Below are 24,501 nucleotides of genomic sequence, written 5' to 3' on the forward strand. Positions count from 1 at the left end.
TTCCGTGGTCTCACCTTGGAGTTGCGAAGGAGTGCTCTCGCGATGCAGAGTAGCTGCCTCTCCCCCACAGAGAAGTTTCTGCCACTTTCCACCACTTCTGCTTGCAGTCCTTGGGGTAACTTTGAGATCTATAATATACAGGAAAATGAGATGTAGGCTATGTAGGCATGTGGCCATGTAGGCTGCTGCAGGGTAAGACCTAACCTGACCCCTACCAGCCCCTCCCGCAGCACTTTGTAACACTCCTCACCTCTCTATGCTCCAGCCACTGGTCTTTCTCTTCCTTACCTGTGCCCCTCTCACTCCGCTCTCAGGGTCTTTACATATTGCTATTTCGTGTGCCTGGAATGTTCTCTCAAAGATCTGTGCCCTCCTGCCCCCTCAATATTGGGTCTCAGCTCCAATGCCCCAACTTTAAAGAGGCCTTGCTTGGCCACTTCATGTAAAAGAGCTGCTCCCCAACCGAAGTATCTTTTGGTCTCGTGGCCACCTTCACAGCACTTACCACCATCTGAAAGCATCTTCTATGTCTATTTGTTGTCTGTGTCTCCCACTGAATGTAAGCACCGGCGGGGGGCAAACACCTTATCTACTTTGCTTTTGCTGTGTCCCCTGAGCCTAGAATGTGTCTGGATCACTGTTGATGTCTGAGTGCCGTCCCACTTGACTTAAGAATCCAAAATCATCTCATCTCCAGGAGATTATTCAACCCATGCCCCCGAAGTGGCAGCATCTGGAATATCATGTGAGATGAGCCCCAAAGGACCAGCAGGCACTGCTGTTGAAGAGGCAGGTGAAGACCAAGAGGCAGGTGAAGACCAAGAATCAGGTCTTAGAGCTACTTACTGTCATGCTCAGGAATGTCCTCTCCAAGACATCCCAGATCTGCTCATCTGTGTAGCGATCAAAGGGATCTAGGTTGAATCTGCCAGAGAAGAGGAGGAGAAGTGTTCCATAACCACGTAACCATTGAACAGGCTGTCCCATGCACGGTCGATGACCAAGAAAGGTTAGAACGGTTTTACTGGGCGTAGAGAAAGCCATGGAATTACCAAGAACAGTCATTTCTTGTGCCTTCCCAGTACCCATTCCTTTTGCAGGCTACGGCCCCCAAGTTTTATTTGGAGACCACCTCGTCCCCAGCTCTCAAGCCCACGTGGTCCAGGTGGTCCTCTACTGCCAACTCCAGGGGTGGAGCAAATGACTCCGGCATAAGTAGATGGCTGCAACCATCTTGCTCTGGAAGTGGGACACACCGAGTCCCCAGGGGCTCTCACTGAAGGCTAGGACTGCAGCCAAAGCACACCTGGGGGACACTAGGCCCCTGAATCCGTCTTGGCCTTCCCAGTATCATGAGCCAAAGAGGTCATTTTTAGCTTAAGCCACTTGGGATTGTGTGTGTGTGTCTCTCTGTGTAGGTGTATGTATGTTAGAATATACATATTTATCATTTAAATGCTTGTGAGTGTACAATTCAGTGGCATTAAATACGTTCACAGTGTTGTGTGACCATCCATCAAAACTCATCATCCCTATCAAAATCTCTACCCACTAAACTCTTCCCCCTCCCTCAACCTCTGGTAACTTCTATTTTATTTTCTGTCTCTATGAATTTGCCTACTCCAGGAACCTCATTGAAGTGGAAATATACAACATTTGTCTTCCTGTGTCTGACATATTTCACTGAGCATGTTTTCAAGGTCCATCCATGTTGTAGCATGTATCAAATATTCATTCCTTTTTATGGCTCTTTAATATTCCAGTGTGTGTGTGTGTGCGTNATTTTGTGCAGAGGGCTAGATTGTATGAAAGAAGCAGAAGGCAGAATGTCTTATCTGCATGAAACTTGAGCCTCCAAAGCATTTTCGTGGATGGCCCCTTTGACACCCTCTCCCCCAAGAGATGAGTAAATCCTTCATTGATGGGAAAATTATGGCTTATTGGTGTTAAATGCTTGGTCAAGGTCACCCCACAGGTCAGTCTGAGAGATAGGCTGGAATCAGAGACACTCAGAGAGAGACGAAACCTTAATGGATAGAGAACCCAGGTCTCCTGTACTCCAGTCCACGTTCTTCCTACTGCAGGGGGGAATAGCACTGGTTAAGGGATTAGACTACCTGGGGTAATACCTCATCTTTATCATTTACTTGTGTGTCTCCTGAAACAAGTCACTTTTCCTAAGTTCCGAGTCTTCCCATATAAAGGACGGATAAGAATAGTGCCTACCTCATAAGGGTTGTGGTGACAGTTAAATGGGACAGAACATTAAAGCATGAGGTTAGCACATAGATACGCTCAAAAAATGTGAATTCATATTTTCACTGCTCCTATATCAAGGCACAATAGATGTGCCCAGGTTCTAGCTTAACACAGAGATCTATCACTAAATGTTATCTCATTCCCCAATGCAATCATTTTATTTATTTTTTATTTTTTTAAAGATTTTATTTCTTTGTTTGACAGAGAGAGAGAGACATCCAGCGAGAGAGGGAACACAGGCAGGGGGACTGGGAGAGGAAGACGCAGGCTCCCAGCGGAGGAGCCTGAAGCGGGGCTCAATCCCAGAACCCTAGGATCACGCCCTGAGCCGAAGGCAGACGCTCAACGACTGAGCCACCCCGGCGCCCCTAATGCAATCATTTAAAAGTTCTCGGTTTGTGCACATATTATGCACTCTCCCTGGAAGGACTTTCTCCCCTTTTTCTCCCAGGCAAGCTCCTACTTATCCTTCAAGGCCCTGCTCAAATATCCCTTCCCCTGCGGAGCCTTTCTGGATTCACCCAAGTAGAGCTACTTGTCCTACCTCTGGGCTTTAGCACTTTGTTCGTATCTCTGAACTAGCAAATCTCTCCTTGTATTATAATTTGTTGGTTCTTACATCTCTATACCCACCCCCCATGACTACAATCTGAAGTCCTGGGGGCAGCAGGGGCAGTGATCATTCATCAAAGTGTCCCCAGTCCCTAGTACAATGTCTGGACCTGGCAAAGGCTCAGAAAAGGCAAGTTAAATGAATGAAAGGAGGGAGGGAGGGAGGGCAGGAGAGAAGGGAGAGAAGGCGGGAGGGTGGGAGGAGAGGGGGAGGAAAAAAACAGGGATGGGGTGGGAGGGAGGAAGAAATGATGAGTAAATTCATAAATGATTGAACAGAGCTCTAAGGGTCAAGTTTATCCTCTTGCCTCTAAGAACGTCCCTTAAATATTCCTGAAACACGAGGAATCTGGCTTCATTTTTAATGCATTAGGTTTCCTCAATCTCCATGCCTTAGTGTTCCCACACAGCTAATGTGCACTCTTCAGTAGGAGCATGAATCTGGGTAAAGTTTAGTCCCAGCTTGCCGACTGAACTGCCTGGATTATTTCTCACTTCTCCCCTGCCTGGAACGTGCATCCGTGAAGAAGGGCTCCCTCCCAGCCTAAAATGCCCCCATCAGCTCAGTTACCCCAAGGGTGCAGAGAAGAGAATAAACCACATCTAGATATAAAAGAATATAGTAGCCACAGTGCAAATGCTTAATGGTGAACCGAAATCTGACCAGTCCCATCAGGTTAAAAAAAAATAATAAAAATTATGCTTTGTTTCCTTTAGCACATTCCGTTTACAAAGAGTTCTTGTGTCTATCAGAACTTCGTTTCATCTTCAAGGACACTCCAAGTGCCAGTGAGTGGCCCAGTGTGACAAGGAGAGATCAGAGGCCCCAAAACTGAGGCATTGGCCACCAGCTAACCAGAGGCAGCCCAGCCCTGGCATCCTGGTCCTGCCGCCCCTCCCAAGAGCCTGGCCTCTATACCGTGTTGCCTACGGGCCAACACTCACCTGATGGTTCCTGAGAACAGGACAGGATCTTGAGGGACAACTGAGAACCTGGACCGCAGTTCCTCCAGGCTGATACTGCAGATGTCCACGCCGTCAATGAGGATCCGGCCCGCTGCAGGTTCCACCAGGCGGAAGAGAGCCGCCCCCAAGGAGGACTTCCCTGTTGGGCAAGAAACCAGCGGGACCTCAGTTTCCAGATCTGTACCAGGGGCAGCACAGGCCACACCTGCTATTCACACCCGACCTGCTCCCCTCCGTAGCCCTTGCCATCCTGAGCCCTGAGAGAGCAGAAAAGGACTGGAGTCTCTGCTCCAAGTGGTGCCCCAAACCACANATATAAAGGACGGATAAGAATAGTGCCTACCTCATAAGGGTTGTGGTGACAGTTAAATGGGACAGAACATTAAAGCATGAGGTTAGCACATAGATACGCTCAAAAAATGTGAATTCATATTTTCACTGCTCCTATATCAAGGCACAATAGATGTGCCCAGGTTCTAGCTTAACACAGAGATCTATCACTAAATGTTATCTCATTCCCCAATGCAATCATTTTATTTATTTTTTATTTTTTTAAAGATTTTATTTCTTTGTTTGACAGAGAGAGAGAGACATCCAGCGAGAGAGGGAACACAGGCAGGGGGACTGGGAGAGGAAGACGCAGGCTCCCAGCGGAGGAGCCTGAAGCGGGGCTCAATCCCAGAACCCTAGGATCACGCCCTGAGCCGAAGGCAGACGCTCAACGACTGAGCCACCCCGGCGCCCCTAATGCAATCATTTAAAAGTTCTCGGTTTGTGCGCATATTATGCACTCTCCCTGGAAGGACTTTCTCCCCTTTTTCTCCCAGGCAAGCTCCTACTTATCCTTCAAGGCCCTACTCAAATATCCCTTCCCCTGCGGAGCCTTTCTGGATTCACCCAAGTAGAGCTACTTGTCCTACCTCTGGGCTTTAGCACTTTGTTCGTATCTCTGAACTAGCAAATCTCTCCTTGTATTATAATTTGTTGGTTCTTACATCTCTATACCCACCCCCCATGACTACAATCTGAAGTCCTGGGGGCAGCAGGGGCAGTGATCATTCATCAAAGTGTCCCCAGTCCCTAGTACAATGTCTGGACCTGGCAAAGGCTCAGAAAAGGCAAGTTAAATGAATGAAAGGAGGGAGGGAGGGAGGGCAGGAGAGAAGGGAGAGAAGGCGGGAGGGTGGGAGGAGAGGGGGAGGAAAAAAACAGGGATGGGGTGGGAGGGAGGAAGAAATGATGAGTAAATTCATAAATGATTGAACAGAGCTCTAAGGGTCAAGTTTATCCTCTTGCCTCTAAGAACGTCCCTTAAATATTCCTGAAACACGAGGAATCTGGCTTCATTTTTAATGCATTAGGTTTCCTCAATCTCCATGCCTTAGTGTTCCCACACAGCTAATGTGCACTCTTCAGTAGGAGCATGAATCTGGGTAAAGTTTAGTCCCAGCTTGCCGACTGAACTGCCTGGATTATTTCTCACTTCTCCCCTGCCTGGAACGTGCATCCGTGAAGAAGGGCTCCCTCCCAGCCTAAAATGCCCCCATCAGCTCAGTTACCCCAAGGGTGCAGAGAAGAGAATAAACCACATCTAGATATAAAAGAATATAGTAGCCACAGTGCAAATGCTTAATGGTGAACCGAAATCTGACCAGTCCCATCAGGTTAAAAAAAAATAATAAAAATTATGCTTTGTTTCCTTTAGCACATTCCGTTTACAAAGAGTTCTTGTGTCTATCAGAACTTCGTTTCATCTTCAAGGACACTCCAAGTGCCAGTGAGTGGCCCAGTGTGACAAGGAGAGATCAGAGGCCCCAAAACTGAGGCATTGGCCACCAGCTAACCAGAGGCAGCCCAGCCCTGGCATCCTGGTCCTGCCGCCCCTCCCAAGAGCCTGGCCTCTATACCGTGTTGCCTACGGGCCAACACTCACCTGATGGTTCCTGAGAACAGGACAGGATCTTGAGGGACAACTGAGAACCTGGACCGCAGTTCCTCCAGGCTGATACTGCAGATGTCCACGCCGTCAATGAGGATCCGGCCCGCTGCAGGTTCCACCAGGCGGAAGAGAGCCGCCCCCAAGGAGGACTTCCCTGTTGGGCAAGAAACCAGCGGGACCTCAGTTTCCAGATCTGTACTAGGGGCAGCACAGGCCACACCTGCTATTCACACCCGACCTGCTCCCCTCCGTAGCCCTTGCCATCCTGAGCCCTGAGAGAGCAGAAAAGGACTGGAGTCTCTGCTCCAAGTGGTGCCCCAAACCACAAACGGCTTTCTTACAGCCTAGATCAAAGGGCACAACTGGAGCCCCTGGATTAAATCCAGCCATTTATAGATTCTGTTTCAAACCCACAGTGCTACTGTTATTTTTTAAGTTCTTTGCCAGCATTTTAAAAATCCAAATCCCCTATCTATAAAAATCCAAATTGCATGCTTTTCTTGAAACCTAGAACTGGCAACACCAGCCCCTCAGCCTCCCACACAGACGCAGCTGGAGCTGAGCGCAGCTGCTCCCTTGAGAGAACAGTGGTCTCCAGTTCAGCACACTGCCCGCCCCGCCCTCCTTGCATCACATCCCAGGCCCATTTCTCCCACACGTGTTGCTCGCCAGGCCCCAAAAGCATTTGAGTTTTCAATCTCTGCTCTAAAAAGATAATGTCAACGCAGGGGGTAGCTATGTGTCTTGTCTACCTTCACGTTCCCTTTGCCTGGCAGATAGTAAGTCCTCAATAAATACCTCCTGAGTGAATACAGTCCGTTGGACCAGTATCTACTGAGAGCTTCTCAGGCCGACTGCAGGCTAGCAGAAAGGGAAGAGTACCTTAAAGAACACAGCTGGAAGCTCTTCACCTAACAGGACTGCAAGGCCTGCAGGGGCCTGAGGAGGTGGAGACCCAGGAAGGCTGTAGTCTTCCTGGAGGGCTACCTGGAGGAAGCAGCTCCTAGCCACACAAGCGTGGGGCAAGAATCAAGCCTGAGCAGTGTCTTTAATAATGCAAAAATGGGAGGGAGTGATACTTGGACCAGACCTCCTAAAAGTAATAGGAGAGGAAGGGAGGGAAAGAGGTAAAAAAAAAAAGAGGGCAAAGAAAGAGGCTAAGGGGTCTAGGAAGGGTGGGGAGGAAGGAGAAGCAGGACTCAGATTTCACTCCTGCTCTGCTTTTGCCCCCAAAGAGCCCTGCACTGCCCTGTGCTTAAAACACGCCTCCCCTGCACCCTGTTCATGCTTCGGATCTCAGCTCAAATGCTGGCCTCAGAGCCCAGACCACCACGGCTCAAAGACCTACCAACCCCATTACTCTGTTAACAGCACCCTTTTATTTCCTCCATGACATTCGCCACAACCTGTAACGACCTTATGTGTTTCCTGGTTTGGTCACTTAACCCCTATCTCCTCCAGTGGGATTCCATGAAAGCAGGGACTTGGGGTTTTTTGTTTGTTTGTTTTTTGGGTTTTTTTAAAGATTTTATTTATTTGACAGAGAAAGACACAGTGAGAGAGGGAACACAAGCAGGGGGAGTGGGAGAGGGAGAAGCAGGCCTCCCACCGAGCAAGGAGTCCGATGTGGGGCTCGATCCCAGGACCCTGGGATCATGACCCGAGCCGAAGGCAGACCCTTAACGACTGAGCCCCCGGGTGCCCTGGGACTTGGGGTTTTGTTCACAGTGTCTGGCACAGAGTAGGGCCTAATAAACATCTGTGGGGTCACTGAGTAAACACATGCCCTGAAATGGGCCCAACACCCACAGGGCAGAGTTGAGGACAGGGGATGCCCAGGACACTCCACTCACCAGAGCCTGTCCTTCCCACGATGCCTACCACTTCCTGGCCATGAATCGTCAGGTTGATGCCATTGAGGATAATGGGTGTGTTGTCCCCGTATTTCATGTGATAATCCTGGAATGTGATTTCTCCATGCTGTGGCCACCCAGGGGGACAGCTCGTGCCTTCGATGTGTAAAGGAGACTCAGGGACACACATCTCATTTTTGAAGAGAGAAAAAGAAATCAATAGTTATCATTAATCTCTGTCCTGCGTGACCCACCCCAGCCTGTCCCTCACTGGGGTCAAGCCACTTGGCTGTGTCATCAGAGGAACACCCCAGGGGGAACATCTCACCCCCACTCACCTGACATGCATATAATTTTATCCCAAAAGAGTGAGAAGCCATAGAGCTAGCCCCCTTGTTATTAATGCAGGGAACTTTTTTCTAATTTATGGTATGGGGCTCTAAAGAAATAAAACCCACAACAGTGATAATAAAGGCGGCAGAGCTAGCTGACCCCCGTGGGGCATGTTTTCTGGCTCAGACGCCTTGTGCAGACTTCTCCTCCCTCTGTCCTCATTTCACACACAAGGCAACGGAGGCTCAGACAGGATCACATAGCGATGAGCACTGAGACCAGGGCTGCCTGACCCCGAGCCCGCTACCGAACCAAGCATAGCTGGGCACGTCCTGAGGCCCAGACGATGGAAAAGCAGCACGGTAGCCTGACCGCACGTCAGAGCTCTTCACTGCAGGTGTGGCTACACCAGTGTCCCCGTGTTAAATCAAAGCTCCACGAATCACAGGTTTTGCTCCTGTTCACGGGGGCAGGAGAACCGGCGTCAAAGGGCTCTGCCAGACCCCAGCTGTGTCATCTGAAGCCGGATGCTCAGCTGAGCCGAGCCTCCGTTTTCCTCATCTGGAAAATGGGGATAATAATTCAACCAACCTTATAAAATTGTTTTGTGATTCTATGAGATAATCTATATATAAAAATATTGAGCTTTTACTGTGGGTCAAGCACCGCGTTAAACACTTCACATATCATATTATTCAATCTTTGCAATAACACGATGAAGTACAGACTGGGGTCTCTCCCCAGGTTACACAGCTGACTCAAGCAGCAAAGCTTGGACTTGAAGCCAGTTGATCTGGCTCTAAAATCTATGTTCTTGACTATTCTGACACAAATAGAACAATAATAATACCAATGATTATTGTCATTATTCCTATTTTTATACTTGGGCAAAACTCTTATCTCTAAAAAGGGCAGAGCATTCTCTCTGCGGAAAGCTGTGAGGGAGGTGATTAAAATGGCCAATGGGTGTGGAGGGGCTTCTAAGAAATGATAGACACAGGTCCAGGGAAGATGGGGAGGAAGGGCCGGGAGCGTCAGCTGCTTCTTGCAAAAAGTCTCAGGGAACTTGGGGTGCTGGAGCTTGCAGAGGCCGTGGAAGCTGAGCCCTCCAGAGCTCCCCACACCACACCCAGCCCTGCGCCCCACCTTCATGTACTGATGCATCCTTTCCACGGCGGTGAAGTACGCCTCCGTCTCTGAGCCAATCCGGGCGGAGGCCTGGAAGTTGGACGCTAGCTGGAACGAAGGAGACGCATCAGGTCAAGAAGCTGACCGGGGTGTGCGGAGGATTTCGACGTTCACAACAATCCTGTGAAGTCCACTCCTCGAGTCAATGATGGATTTAGGTGTGAACCATGACACAATTCTGGCCACTGAAGCATGAGGAGGCGTCAGATGGGAGTATTCTAGGAAACTGCTCCTTGTTCTTAAAATGGGGCACCAGAGAGGGGCGCCTGGGTGGCTCAGTCGTTAAGCGTCTGCCTTCGGCTCAGGGCGTGATCCCAGCGTTCTGGGATAGAGCCCCGCATCAGACTCCTCTGCTTGGAGCCTGCTTCTTCCTCTCCTACTCCCCCTGCTTGTGTTCCCTCTCTCACTGGCTGTCTGTCAAATAAAAAAAATGGGGCACCAGAGAAAAGTTCTCTCCTCTCTAACCGTTGGTGGTTATTGGGTGAGGATGTGTTGCTTGGGGCAGCAGCAGCCACTCTGTGACCTTGAGGAGACAATCCTGCAAATGAAGGCGGGCTGTGGATGCCAGGGCCAAAGGATAAAATGATCATGGATTCACGCTAGGTCACTAAATTCATGAACAGAGAAAGCCTACCCCAGCCTTCTGGATACATGACATAACAAGCCCCAGAGTGCCAAGGCCATTCTGAATTGGTTCTATGGTTTGCTGGCTTGCAGCCAGAAGCATCTCTATTATTTACACCTCTCAGGGTTGCAAAGCAACATAGAGTGTGATTCCCGCCCCCCAAAGCTTGAGCAGAATTGCACTGAGAGTGTATGCGGAGGTCAATGACTCGCCAGTGTGACCAGAGGAGAGAAGCGTGTTGGGGTCATAGGGCCAGATTTGAGGGACCTGAAGGCAGGGGCCATAGCTTAGGTTTGGCATAAGGAGACAGGGAATCTCTGAGGGCTCTGTAAACAAAGGAGGGACACGAGGAAAACTGTAATTGGAGATCACTCTGGTGAGAAGGTAGAAGGTGGGTAGGGGGCTTCCGGGGGAGGGGAGGAGGCATGGAAGCTCCCACCCAGGATAGAGATGAGACACTTCACAGGGCAGCAGACACAGAGGAAAAAGTAAACCCAGGGTCTTTTTGAAGCAGTCAGACCTCCAGCAGAGCTCCTCGTGAGTTTCCTGTGATGGAACCAGCTGGGGAGATCTTGAGAGGTGTCTCACGTGCCCAGTGTATCCTGGGAGAGATGAGACCCACCCCGCCCCTTGCCTGTGCCAGGACACGACAACCTCGCCCCGATCTTTGCCCCTCTGGCCCATGTCACGTGGCAACCAGGAGGGATTTCCAGCCTTAGTGACTCCAAGTCCCTTATGACACCGTGGTGACTGTCCCCAGAGTTTCGGAAGGCTTGGAGGCAACTCTGCACTTTACATGTGTGCATGTGTGCGTGTGTTTGTGTGTGTGTGTGTCTGTGTGTCTGTGTGTGTCTATGTGTCAGAAAGAGGAAGAAAGAGAGGAAGAGAGTGAAGATGAGTGTCACCAGCTGTGGGAACTGGGGTAAGCTACTGAACTCCAGAGTCTGGCCTCCTATCCATAAGCCAGGAACAGGGACAGCTCCCATTTACTAAGCATTTATTCTAGGTGTTTACCATTCATGAACCCTCATGCTTACACATATTCCTCACAAATCTACAATCTTCGATTTTATTATCTCTTTTTCACAAAATGAGGAATCCCAGGCACAAGGAGGGTGAGAGCCTTCCCCAAAGTCACACTGCTAATAATGGGCAGCGCCTGGCTCGAACCCACATTCTAAACCACACAATCTTAACTGCTTCGCTGTAGCTCGTGGAAATGTGGTGAGAATTCAACGCAAGAAAGCACAGCAAGCACCTAGCAGGATGCCGGCTCAGCGCACACGTCTGGGAAATTCCACACTATTTCCCCGGTCGGCGGTCTGCGAGTGTGAGCACTGCACAGCCATCCACATGGCCTGTGCGCCCTCAGAAGGCTCTGCACACGGCAGGCACGGCTGTGGGTGTACAGGACTGTGCATTTACGCAAATAGGTGCCTGCTGCAGGAGTTCAACAAGGGGCAAGACGGAACCCCTTTGCAGACCCAAAAGTATGCCTCGGCATGGGGGCACTGGAGTTGCAGAGCTGGTTAGAGCTAAAGGCAGACAGCTGCAGAGAAGGAAGCTAATGAGTGCCCCCTGGGGCAGGGGTGCCCCAGAATTGTGCAGCCAGGCTTCCCTGAGATGACTACAGAGCCAGCCTCTGGCCTCCCAGCCCTCCACGGTGGCCCTTGCACAGGACTGACCCTGCTGCAGACAGGAACCTTAGATTCCAAGATCTCGCCCAAGCAGGACTTGACTCTGAGGCCCCGAGGCTGGGCTCTGGAGCACGTCTGCTGCACAGGGGCCCAGACTGAGCAAGCCTACGAGGCTGCGGCCCCGCACTCTGCTTCAAAGGCACACTTTGAAGCCTGAGAAGACCTGTTCCAGGGGAGGGACTGGACTCCTCCTTAGATTACCTCAGAGAAGTCTGACAGCCGAATCCAGGCACGAAGAGTAAAATGAAAAGATACCAGCCAGCAAACCAGGAGGTCGGTGTTCTTACCCTGGCTCTGCCTCCAATGCTCTGCCCATTCAGACAACCCCTTCCCTTTCTGGGCTTCAGTGTCCCTATCTGCACAACAAGAGGGTTGGACTCGGCTGCCCGCGGGCTCTCTGCAATCTCAATATTCTAAGATTCCATTAAACAGCTTTCGATACAGACTGCCCACTTCAGAGGTAACCGGGAAACGGAGGAAAGCAGCGGTCCAGAAGACCAAGCACGTAACTCCTAAGATCACAGAGGGCCAAAACCCAAGGTGATCAAAGTCCCATGAGACGAACCCCCTGGGTCTGCCCACGGGCCACAAGCCCAGCCCCCGCTGATGAGCGCCCTTCCCTCACCTGCAGGATGAGGCTGATAGCCATGGCTTTATAGGAGTAGGGGGCAGAGGAGATGCCGAAAACCACGAACAAGGCCACGGTGAAGGCCAGCAGATTGGTCATGATCTCCAGCCTCAGCGATATCCATCTCGAGGAAGACAGGAACAGTAGCAGGCAATTATTCTGTGCATCACTCAGCCTCCTGAACCTAAGAAAAGAAAACCACATGTGCTTGTCTAACCCAGAGTTTTATGGGGATGGACACTGGTTGCTTCCTCCAGCATCCAGCACCCCACTCCCACCCCAGGAACCTGACTTTTCTTGGGGGGCCTCCTCCCTGCCCCTTTCTCAGCCGTTGCGTTGACCTGACTGCAGACCTAGGAGTAGGCTCTGACCAACTGAGGCCTCTCAGCACAGGCTCTTCCAGCTTTGAGGACTGGTTCCTCATCAGTGGGGGTAAGTTCTCTAACTGGACCAAAGACAGTGAATAAATGCCACGATCGATGAGTGACTGAAGGGGAGCAACCCCTTCCCAGTATCTATGCACCTCGGAGCGCGGGCTGTGCCTATCGTGTTCATGGCTTCTTCCCAGTGGGTGCCAAGCAGCTGGTAGGTGAATGAACGCATCACTCCAGGATGCCCTCAGTCCCAGCACCTGCACAGTCCCTGGGTGCTCCCCAGTGCCGCTGGGAGAGCTGGTGCCATGGCTCATCCAATATCCGGGTTAACCAAACCCACATCGTCTCCCACACTCAAGGGTTACCAGGCTTCGAGCCCAGTTCAGATGCCACTTCACCCCACACCCCACCCAGCTGCTTTCTCTCCTGAACTCTTACGGCCTTCTATCTGCGTTTCTCCTATGCTGTCAGTCACATTCAAGCCCAGATTATCCCAAAAACATGTGTCTGTGTCTCCTGTCTTCTACCAGACCATGAACATCTTATGGTTCAGTACAGACCATGTGTAGCTGACCTTTGCAAATGGGTAAGGTCATAGGATACAATGAAGGCTCAGCAGCGATCATAGGATGCTTTTGTTGGTTTCAACAAACATTCAGAAGGCAAATCTATACATCTGAATAGTGAAGGAAATTGTATTATCTAGAAAGCAATTGTTCCTTGTATTTTATTAAAATTAGATACCTATTTGGAAGTGAGAGAGAAAGAACCATGCGAGAAGTGCCAGCCCAGCAATACTTCTTACTAATAATTATGTTAATACATGTATGCAACGTCTACAGGTCTTTAAGGTTTACAGACATTTTCCAAGCCACTTACATTTGTTATTCCTATAAGAGTCATCTCACTGATGAGGTCCTGGAGGCTCAGAGAAGTAAGTGGAATAAAACAATGTCAAGAGGACACTGTTCCCGGATTCTCAGTTCCCTCCCTTCCTGCTTCCCACCATCCCCACAGCCCCGTCGTCCTCAGACGGCAGCAGCAGGACTCACGTGCTCATGAAGTCTTCAATTTTTCCATAGACATGGATGGAGCTCAGGCCCTGCACGGTGGCGAGGATGTGGGAGAACAGAGGGGATCGGCTGTAGTTCTCCAGTCTCTTGAACAAGCTGATGGTCCTCTTAAACTTCCTGCATCAAGAATGAGAGGGAGTTGGGCGCCTGGGTGGCTCAGTCAGTTAAGCGTCTGCCTTCAGCTCAGGTTATGATCATGGGGTCCTGGGATCGAGTTCCATGTCAGGCTCTGCACTCAGCATGGAGTCTGCTTGAGATTCTGTCTCTCCCTCTGCCCTTCCTCCCACTCTCTCTCTCCTTCTTTCTCTCTCAACTAAATAAATAAAATCTTAAAAAAAAAAAAAAAAAGATGAGAGGGAGTGACCTGGGCCATCCACCTCAGGGACCACCCAGTTCTAGGTAGATTCCACCCTTGTATCCCAAGTCACAAAGCCAGCTCACAAGCAAAAAGAACCCACTTACAAATAATAAATAAGACAAATAGTGACTAATATGACTCCCATCAGCAGGATGTACGGAGACAGCACACTGACGGTGAACAAGATGGCGACCACCATCAAAGACAGGAGCAGGAACTCTTCAGCAACAACGGGCAACAACTGGTCCAGCGTATCCAAGTCCCCCGTAAAGCAGTTCAGGAGTCGGCCTGTTGGGGTTGTGTCGAAGAAGCTCATGGGGGAGCCAGAAACCTGCAGGGACAAAAGCAACCCAGATCAACAGAGAGCTGCCGGCCTTGCCCCGGAACTTGAGGAAGACGTCAGCTACCCTTAGGCTCTGAAGACCCGCAGGATCCAGCCTAAGGGACACGCAGGGGAGACAGTGTAGGGCAATGGTTAAAACCATGAGCTCCACAGGCTGCTGGGTTCCAGGGTTACCCAGCCCCTCCACCTACTGCTGTGTGACTTTGGGCTTAAGCTTAACCTCTCTGAGTCTCAGTGTCCTCGTTTGTAAAACGGGGATGATAACGACACTTCACAGAATTGTGGTGAAGATTGCACACTTCTGCAAATAGACTAGAAACCTCTGAGCTGTGCAACTTTATTAAAAGGGTAAATTTTATGATTATGTGAATTATTTCTCAATAAAGGTGTTAGAAAGAAAAAGAAAGAAAGAAAGAAAGAAAGAAAGAAAGAAAGAAAGAAAGACAAGAGGTAATACACTGAAAGTCTCAGAACAGTTCCTGCCTCCTAATTAGCATCTCATTAATACTAGCTCTGATTATTTTCCAGATGGGACCAGTTTCCAGGATCACCAAAGATTAGTAGCAGCAACTCCACTGCGGTTGCCTGTGACTTGGTGTCTTGGGTAGAATGTAAGCACAGCCGCCCCTTCTTGAAGGTGGTGTCCTAACGTGGTCTCTAAAAGCAGTGGACAGGAGGCCCTTTGGAGATCAGAGAACCGTTCATACTAGAAGGGCTCTAACAAGAGCATCTCGTTTATTGTACTCGTCTTACAGATGAGGAAACTCAAGCCCAGAAAAGGGGAGGCGGCTCAGCAATGTTCTCAAGGTCACCCAAGTCGTTAACAGCAGAACCATGACCAGACCTCTCAGTGCTCCCTGCCCCCCCTGCTCCCCCGCCGCCCCCACTGCTCTGCTCTTTACAGAAGGCATTTCTTAAAGGTTCATGACACTGAGCTCCTGGCCAACGGACACCTTTCTCTTCCTATGTATTTCTCAAGCTGTAACACAAGAAACAGACATAAATAGAAGTTAATCTTATCTATTAAGGCCAAAAGCAAAGGAAGGAATGAAGGGGGGGAGGAGGAAAGTGCATTTTGCTTATTAATAAATAGTAATTATTAGAGTCACAAAGCATCCCTTACAGCAGCTCTCATGGCAGTTGCCTAGTGCAGCTGACCAAGGGCTGTTCACACGCACGCTCGGGCTCTAAGGTATTAGGGGGAGGCCGTGAGGCTGGGAGGGACCGATCATGAGCTGCCTCACTTTTCCTGCCTCTTGATTATCTTTCGTTTTCTCTGCAGAATCTTTTGTGAAATACATGACACCCCCTCCAGGACTCTGAGCACTCACAGGGGGCTTGGGGGGGTGTGGTGCTGGGAGACAGGTGCACAGGAGCTGTGATGTGACCAAGCCGTCTTCGTGAGACCCCACCATCACTCAGGATCAGGAGCAGATGGTGGGGACATAGAAAGGGTTTCTGGTGCCCCGCAAGTGTCAAAATAATCTGGTTTTGCAGTTTGTTGTGTTTGTAGTGGAGCCAATTATCTCAGAGGTTTTTCCGTCACTATGATTATTTAAAACTACAAGGACAAATTTAAAAAGCAATAAAGCTATAAAAGGACTACCAAAGGGAACATATTTAAAATATGAAGCATATTTTCTAATGGAAAAAAAACTTGGAAAAAATTAAAATAGGAATTATCACGTGGAAGCCTGAGCACTGGATATTTCTGGAATCTTAGAGTGCAGAGTCAGAACCTTAGAAGCCAGAGCAAAGGTGGTCAAGAGTGTCTGGCCTCAGGTAGAATTTTCCTCTCCTGCTTTCTGGTCCCACCAAGCCAGCTGCTTTATCTGAGGCATGGGGAAATGTCAACACAATCTGCATTCAGTCTACAAGGAATGATTGATGTCCTCCTCACCTCCCGAGAGCACCCGTGAAAACCCCTGCTCTAACCCTCTGAGCACCTACCCTCCAGGACTCCATTCAGTTCCCCCAGGAAAGCTCTGCTTCTCTTCACCTCCTAATTCAAGCTGGCTAAAGTGCTTCAACTCATCCTTTAGATCATAGCAGAGAGGTCCCTTCCTCCAGGAAGGCTTCTTAGACTCCCATCCTTCTCTCCACCACCCACATGCTGCAGTTAGATGCCTGTTAGGCTCTTCGGATCCCATGGGCCCCCATCCAGTGGGTAATTTTGCACACTATGTTACAACAGCCTGTTTTCTCATCGTTCTTCCTGAATACACTATAAGGCCATGATGGCCGGAAACATGCCTGCATTGTTCATTTACCACTGTAAGCCCAATGCCCACCCCAGAACCTGAGCATAGTAACATCCGGTGACGGGGAGGGCCATGACATTTCCAGGGGGCCATGTGATGCCACAGACAACTTGGTATTTTAACCACAACACATTCTCACCATAACACACAAGGATTTCAGTCTTTCCATCTGTAAAATAAGGATAATAGCACCACTTCAAAAGGAAACTGGGACAATTCTACAACTCTGTAGGTGACAGTGCTCAGCCAACAGAAGCCAGCATTGGTATGACCATTGACACTCCAGCAAGGGGCACTAAGCTTTTAGAATCATACTGCCAGCAGCAGGAGAGCTTCCATGCACCCAGCTCATTCCGTGGCCTGCTCCCACCCACATAGTAGCCCAGGGTGCACCTGCAACTAGATAACATTCTGGAAAGGGCAAAACTATGGAGACAATAAGAAAGATCAGTGGTTGTCAGTATTTTGGAGGAACGGGGCGATGAATAGGTAGAGCACAGAGGATTTTTATGGCGGTGAAACTATTCTGTATAACACTTTATGGTAGATACTTGTCAGTATATATATGTCCAAACCCATAGAACGTACAACGCAAAGAGTGAAGCTTAATGTAAACCATGGACTTTAGATTATGATAATAATAACAATAATAATAATAACAATATACATATTGATATTGACTTATCAATTGTGATAAACATCCCACACCAATGCGAGGTATTAATAACAGGAGAAACCGGGGAATTGGCGAGGGACATAGGAGAACTCTGTACTTTCTGCTCAATTTCTCTTAAATCAAAAACTACTCAAAAAAATAAAGTCTAGTAATTAAAAAGAAAGAAAGAAAGACAAGAAAAAGAAAACTGGGCAAGGTCAGGCCTCAGCCTGGGGCCACAGCCGATGCCCGGGCCCACACCTTGTTGAAGAGCTCGTTGTGCAATGCCGTGGATGCTTTCCTGGTGAGCTTGGTGAAAGCCCCCGAGGAGCAGACACTTGTGCAGACAAGCAGCAGGACACTGAGGCCGTACACCAGTTGGTAATACAACAGCCGAGGGTTGTCCAGTATGTCGCCTGGGTCTGCAGCAGTTCCATTGTTCTCTCGGCTGCTATTGGTCTTCAAGAAAGAACAGAGAGGATGGTTCGATAAGAAATATAGCTGGTCTTGTTCCCAGTTCCTGGCACAGAGCTCCTAAAATCCCTGTGATTTCCTAAGTCATAGGGGTGCTGGGAGCATCTTTTGTTCTAATATTTGGCCTTTGACTCTGGTTCCTGACATAAGAGTTTCCAAGACCCTTGGAGCCTGTGGAGCAATTAGAGTGTCTTTTGTAGGTAGTGAGATGGTTGGTGTGGGGAGGGGGCTAGACAGCTTCGGGATGGAGAACTGGTCACCAGAAAGACCAAACCACGAGTAGGAGACTGGAACGATCAACCCCACCCCCCATCTTTGAGCGGGGAGAAGAGCTGGAGGTTGAATTAATCATTGATCATGCCTGTGTAATGAAACCACCCTAAAAATCCCTAGAGCATGGGGTTCAGAAAGCTTCTGGGTTGATGAACACATCCACATGCCAGGAGGGTTGGGCACCCCAACTCCACAGAGACAGAAGCTCCTGCACCCAGAGCCCTTCCAGATCTCACCCTAGGTATTGCTTCATCTGGTCGTTCATCTGTATCCTTTATTTTATCCCTCCTAATAAATGGGTGAAAGTATTCCCTGAGTTCTGTGAGCCATTCTAGCAAATGATCAGATTCAAAAAGGGGGTCATGGGAACCCCCATCTGATAGCTGGTCTGTCAGAAGTATAGGAGTTCCAACTTATGACTGGCATCTTGTGGGACTGAGCCCTTAACCTGGGGAGTCTCCACTAACTCCAGGTAGGGTCTGAACTGAGTCGAATTGTAGGAAGCACAGATGGTGTCCGGAGTTAGAGAACTGGTTGATTTGGGGGAAAATCTGCACATGGGCTATCAAAAGCATTGTGTAGAAATAAAGGAAAACAGTGAGTTTTCCTTCTTTGGGGAGTCAGACCACCTGAGTTCAGGGAGAAATTCAATGGGGAGAGAAAATCCTTCTTCCTGGGGCCACATGTAGACTCAGTTGCTGGTATGGGATGAAACTATCTATGAAAACCTTCCTGCTTGGTGATTTTGCTTTTCCCTTCCTCTTCCTCTTCACTGCCCTGCCCTGTGTTAGGCCCTCATTGTCTGTCTGTCCCGGACCACTACAACAGCAGGCAAACTAGTCTGTCTCCTGACTCCAGCTCTTCCCTCCACGCACCACCCACTCTACCCTGATGGTTCTAAACTCAGCTCCCTGAGTGACTCCTCTTCACCCCTCTTTCAATGCATCTTTGTCCCAAGGCAGCCTGATTTCTAATGAGGCCTATTTCCTTCTGCCAGGGTAGAAAACGGCTTGATAAATTCACTCTATGGTGTTAGAAATTTGTGCTAGGGGGTGCCTGGGTGGCACAGCGGTTGAGCGTCTGCCTTCGGCTCAGGGCGTGATCCCAGCGTTCTGGGATCGAGCCCCACATCAGGCTCCTCCACTATGAGCCTGCTTCTTCCTCTCCCACTCCCCCTGCTTGTGTTCCCTCTCTCGCTGGCTGTCTCTATCTCTGTCGAATAAATAAATAAAATCTTTAAAAAAAAAAAAGAAATTTGTGCTAGATTATCACCCAGCATCATCCCTGGGGCTTTTACGTTCTTCACCGTGATGCAAGCAAGAGCTTGGGAACTCGGTTTCCCAGACTCCCGCCAGCATGGTCTCAGGTTAGATTCTGCCAAAGAGAGGCAGTCACAGGAAATCTCAAAGCTGAAAGAGAAGAAGCCATCACACGCTGCTGGCAATTGTGGGCATGTGGGTGGGACGTGGAGTTTGGCCAGTGGCTTGCAGGCGTCCTTCTAAGAATCAGCCACGTCAGTGCTAACCGCTGCTGAGGTCACTGGAGCCCTTCCAATGATTGAGTAGCCTCTAATTCCTATATCAAATCTGTGGAAGCTCTAAATACTTCAAGTGGCTTCTGTTTTCCTGCGCAAACCCTGCCTGACCCATGACTCAGAAGTTAACCAAGTAGACATCTAGGCAAACATGGCTTGGAATCAGAGCACCAAGTTCAAGTCCCGGCAGGGGATTTCACATCCCAGGGCGGGTTCTTTTTCCTCTCTAAGCACAGTTTCTTCTGTAAAATGGAGACAGTGCCTACCTCAAAACGTGGTTGGGAAGATTAATGAATTAACGAGCACGTAATGGCTGAGAACTGCAGGTTTCTTAACAAAGAACAACTCCATCCGGACCCCTGCACTGAAAACCTTAACCAAACTTTAGCATGGCTTCTAGTGGCTCAAGGCATGTCCCTAGGAGGACCCCAGGCCCTGTCCCCAAAGGAAGCTCAACCACCACCAGGAGAAGTTACCATTTGTTGTAGCCAACACCTGATGGCAGGCCCCCGACCTCTCTTTCTCAGAGCACTTACTAGAATCGCTCTAGCTATGAGTATGTAGCTCTTACAACTCAAACTGGGAACCACGCCTTTGAAATGCAACCATCAGGAAGGATAGGGCCTCTGTCTCCCAGTCTCTGCGGAAGATTAGAGTCCTAACTTTGATAACTGCCAGTGAGTGGCCCCAACTGACCCCATCACATTCACCCCCGCCAACCCTTGGTAAATTTCACTCCTCTGAATCTACAGTCCCCACATTCATTCCCCCTTTAAAACATTGAAATCATCTGTGCACAAATCGAAATGGCTCTCAACTCTTTCCCCCGATGCCAATAGTGACTGAGTAAATGTGTTTTCCCTGCTTTCACTAACGTCAGCTGTGATCACTCATTCTGTGAACGCAGGGGGCCGGAGCTGGGAGGGAGCCCCCCTACGTTCCGGCTCTTGGAGATCCTCTCTAGAGCTCTTCCATTTGTGGACTTGGCAATAGCAGGCTCTGGGCTTGTCACGGGGTTCCACGACCCGTACTCTGACCCTCATGGGGCCCGAAGAGTAGGAAGCTGCCCCACGCCATACCAGCCCACAGAAACACACCCCACTCCCACCATGACACTTACCCCTGAGCCCTGCTCCAACCAATGGCTCAGCCACCAGAAGTTGAAGGTCGTGAGGAAGATGATCACCATCATGAGAAAGAAAACAATGGCAGAGACCACGTAACCTGGGGAGGGAGAGGAGGGGTAACACACAGGCGCCACGAGAAGGTGAGAGGCAATGGCCGATAAAGCTGCTCAGCTCTCCCAAGCCCTTGGCTCTCCCTGACCCCATCTACTTTGGATGCCTTGGAAGACTGGAAAGGGCTGGGTTCCAAGGTTAGAAAGCCCAGGGGTTGAATCTTGACTTCACAAGTTACAGGTTATGTTGGCCTGGGCAAAGTACCGGATGGCAGCGACATTCCACTTCTTTACCTATGAAATGGTGACGGTAGTCATACTAGCCGCACGGGGTCGCCCTGAAGATGCCAAACCCCCAACCCAGCGCCTGGCACAGAGCAGTAGTCCAGAGTAGTTCCCCTTATACAGGTCCTGAGGGTTCAATCGGCAACAGCTATTTTTTTTAAGTTTTTATTTATTTATTTATTTATTTATTTATTTATTTGAGAGAGCGTGCGCGCACCCGTCCACATGCGCGCAAGGGCACGAGCGGGGGGAGGAGCAGAGGGACAAGCAGACTCCCCAGTGTGGGGCTTGATTCCAGGACCTGAGCCAAAGTCAGATGCTTAACCGACTGAGCCACCCAGGTGCTCCACAACAGCTATCTTTTATGTGGTGTGACTATTATGTACTCTGTGCCAGGCATAGTACTAAACATAGGCATTATTTTTGAGTTTATTATGCCTATCCCCATTTCCTGGGTCTCTAAGAGAGGAAGAAACTGGCCCAAGGTCATAGAGGTGGTAAGGGGTAGAGCTTGGATTCAAAAAAAGCCACGGATGGGAAAACCCAGAGTACTTTCCCTTCCTCAGCATCTGTCCTTTCCGGCAGCACTCTACCTACCTACCCAGTCTGTGCCCCATGCCCATATTTCCTTTTTTTTAAGATTTTATTTTTTAAGTAATCCCTACATTCAATGTGGGGCTCAAATTTACAACCCTGAGAGCCAGAGTTGCACAGTCTAGCAACTGAGCCTGCCGGGCAGCCTGCCCATATTTCTTTTCTTGAATTCAACCCTTCCTTAAGCTCCACTCGAGGGCCACCTCTTCTTTGATGACATGTGAGACTGCACGTGGTCGCAGAGATCTCTCTTGCTATATGGTGAATGCAAATGTCGCAATTCTCCAGCCAGGGTATGCCTTTATACCCCCTCCCCTCCAGAGCATGACACAGTGCCTGGCCCATAATCGATGCTTTGTAAATACAGATGAATTGCTTGCTGGATTCATTCATGCGTTCGCAAGTATTTTCTGTTCCCCATTCCGGCTAGGCACTACATTCTGCCTTGCAGGGGTGCCCACAGTGGAAGGGGAAGGGATGGTGATCTATGTCCAGCCTACCTCTCTCTGCCCTAGACAGGTAGAAAGAAAATACACCTTACATGGGGTTAGGCTCCAAAGTCAATCAAAAGTAAAAAGTTGGCATGGAGCCATATTTTCTTTCAAAAATCTCTTAAATTACTTCAAAAGTACAGTATCACATACTCGGTTTTGTGTTTGTAACATTATACAGTTCTATGAATTTGGTGATGTCTACCATTTAGTAAAGCAGCCGCTTTGAAACTTCCAGTTCTCATTGCCATGAGAAATGTATTTTAATGCACACCAGAATAAAAGCTTCACAGTGTCACTCTATGAAACGCATACAAATATTTTCTACTCTGTTCTGTCTTCTCTCGGCACTGCTCACAACCCATCCAAGGGACTTCACACCCACTAGTGGTTCGGGACTTCTGGTTTGAACACCACTTAAATAAACACTACTGTATGGACTATAGTTTCTTATTTTCTACATTCTCGATGCTGTGGCAGTGGGAGCCTTAGTCCTGGGGAGACTGCTTTTCCCACGACTAATTCCTAGAAACAGCAAATGATGCCCTGTGAGCACACCTGTGATGTACAATGCAGCCAAGCCACAGCCCACGCTCCCAACCACCTCGTCATCGAACTCACCCAGCAGGCCCATATTCCTGCCCTAAATCACCATCACCGCAGGGCCAGGTGCCAGATAACCAGGGACCGCTCCTATAGCCCAGACCGCCACCCACCCGCCAGACTTATTCCGACTATATAATCCTAAGCTTACTCAGCATACCTACCCTGCCTTACCCACTCCTTCCCACAAAAACCCCAATAAAGGCTCCCAGCCATGTTATCGCTTCCCTCTGCCCTTTGACCAACCTGGCGCTTCCCCATGTGGCCCTGCACGGCAAGCCATGTCTCCTGTTGCTAGGGATCTGTGAACATAAGCTTCTCCCTTTGTGACAGTAATTTCCATGTCTGCATGTCTTACCATACCTGATTAAAATAAATCCCAGGTACATTGTAACATACATGAAGCCTAACTTCCAGCACGGACTGTGGTGGGAGAGTTACTATGGTTGACTGTGGCTGAGATTGGAATTGTGCAAGTCAAGCCCATGATTGGCATGACTCCTTGTGCCTCCCTACTTTGCATGACTGCACACATTCCTGTCTGACCCAGTTGCAGGGGCAGGGCCAGTCAGAGAGAGAGTCCCGGGCCTGGTATGGGAGCTGGCAGACCATACCTCCACTTGCCCGGATGTAGTGGTGGTAGACGTTCCATCTCAGGGACCCTTCTTCCATCTTCTCCTTCCTTGTGAGCTGATGTTCCGGCACTGGAGGAGAGTAAGAGAAGAAGGAAGTGATAACACCTCTCAATCGCTTGCATGTCCTCCCAAGGTCAAGGAGAGCTTTTACAAAGCCTGCCCCTGGCTTCCACCTTTTTCCAGCATCCTCAACTTCCAGCTTCAGTGCCCCACCCAACCCGGCTCAAACTAGCATGTTTCCATGGAAGACTCTGCTAAAGTTAACTCTCGACCTGGACTCCAGAGCCCGGAAAGAGGTTTCATCCCNAAAGCCCAGGGGTTGAATCTTGACTTCACAAGTTACAGGTTATGTTGGCCTGGGCAAAGTACCGGATGGCAGCGACATTCCACGTCTTTACCTATGAAATGGTGACGGTAGTCATACTAGCCGCACGGGGTCGCCCTGAAGATGCCAAACCCCCAACCCAGCGCCTGGCACAGAGCAGTAGTCCAGAGTAGTTCCCCTTATACAGGTCCTGAGGGTTCAATCGGCAACAGCTATTTTTTTTAAGTTTTTATTTATTTATTTATTTATTTATTTGAGAGAGCGTGCGCGCACCCGTCCACATGCGCGCAAGGGCACGAGCGGGGGGAGGAGCAGAGGGACAAGCAGACTCCCCAGTGTGGGGCTTGATTCCAGGACCTGAGCCAAAGTCAGATGCTTAACCGACTGAGCCACCCAGGTGCTCCACAACAGCTATCTTTTATGTGGTGTGACTATTATGTACTCTGTGCCAGGCATAGTACTAAACATAGGCATTATTTTTGAGTTTATTATGCCTATCCCCATTTCCTGGGTCTCTAAGAGAGGAAGAAACTGGCCCAAGGTCATAGAGGTGGTAAGGGGTAGAGCTTGGATTCAAAAAAAGCCACGGATGGGAAAACCCAGAGTACTTTCCCTTCCTCAGCATCTGTCCTTTCCGGCAGCACTCTACCTACCTACCCAGTCTGTGCCCCATGCCCATATTTCCTTTTTTTTAAGATTTTATTTTTTAAGTAATCCCTACATTCAATGTGGGGCTCAAATTTACAACCCTGAGAGCCAGAGTTGCACAGTCTAGCAACTGAGCCTGCCGGGCAGCCTGCCCATATTTCTTTTCTTGAATTCAACCCTTCCTTAAGCTCCACTCGAGGGCCACCTCTTCTTTGATGACATGTGAGACTGCACGTGGTCGCAGAGATCTCTCTTGCTATATGGTGAATGCAAATGTCGCAATTCTCCAGCCAGGGTA

The 24,501-nt window shown here is 49.4% G+C and overlaps 1 protein-coding gene across 1 annotated transcript in view; it reads right to left on the reverse strand.

Moving 5' to 3' along the window:
- Nucleotides 1–24,501, reverse strand: part of ABCC11 (ATP binding cassette subfamily C member 11) — a 69,786-nt gene that overhangs the window by 7,338 nt on the left and 37,947 nt on the right. The window contains exons 19-28 of the mRNA XM_034638965.1: nt 20,566–20,669; nt 17,426–17,623; nt 14,010–14,236; nt 13,527–13,664; nt 12,098–12,284; nt 9,109–9,198; nt 7,630–7,819; nt 5,771–5,930; nt 847–925; nt 15–128 (exon numbers count right to left, since the gene is read on the reverse strand). Of these exons, the coding sequence (XP_034494856.1) occupies nt 15–128; nt 847–925; nt 5,771–5,930; nt 7,630–7,819; nt 9,109–9,198; nt 12,098–12,284; nt 13,527–13,664; nt 14,010–14,236; nt 17,426–17,623; nt 20,566–20,669 (1,487 nt within the window). The remainder of the gene's footprint in view (nt 1–14; nt 129–846; nt 926–5,770; nt 5,931–7,629; nt 7,820–9,108; nt 9,199–12,097; nt 12,285–13,526; nt 13,665–14,009; nt 14,237–17,425; nt 17,624–20,565; nt 20,670–24,501) is intronic.

Source organism: Ailuropoda melanoleuca, chromosome 12, assembly GCF_002007445.2.
Source record: "Ailuropoda melanoleuca isolate Jingjing chromosome 12, ASM200744v2, whole genome shotgun sequence".
Taxonomy (NCBI): Eukaryota; Metazoa; Chordata; class Mammalia; order Carnivora; family Ursidae; genus Ailuropoda; species Ailuropoda melanoleuca.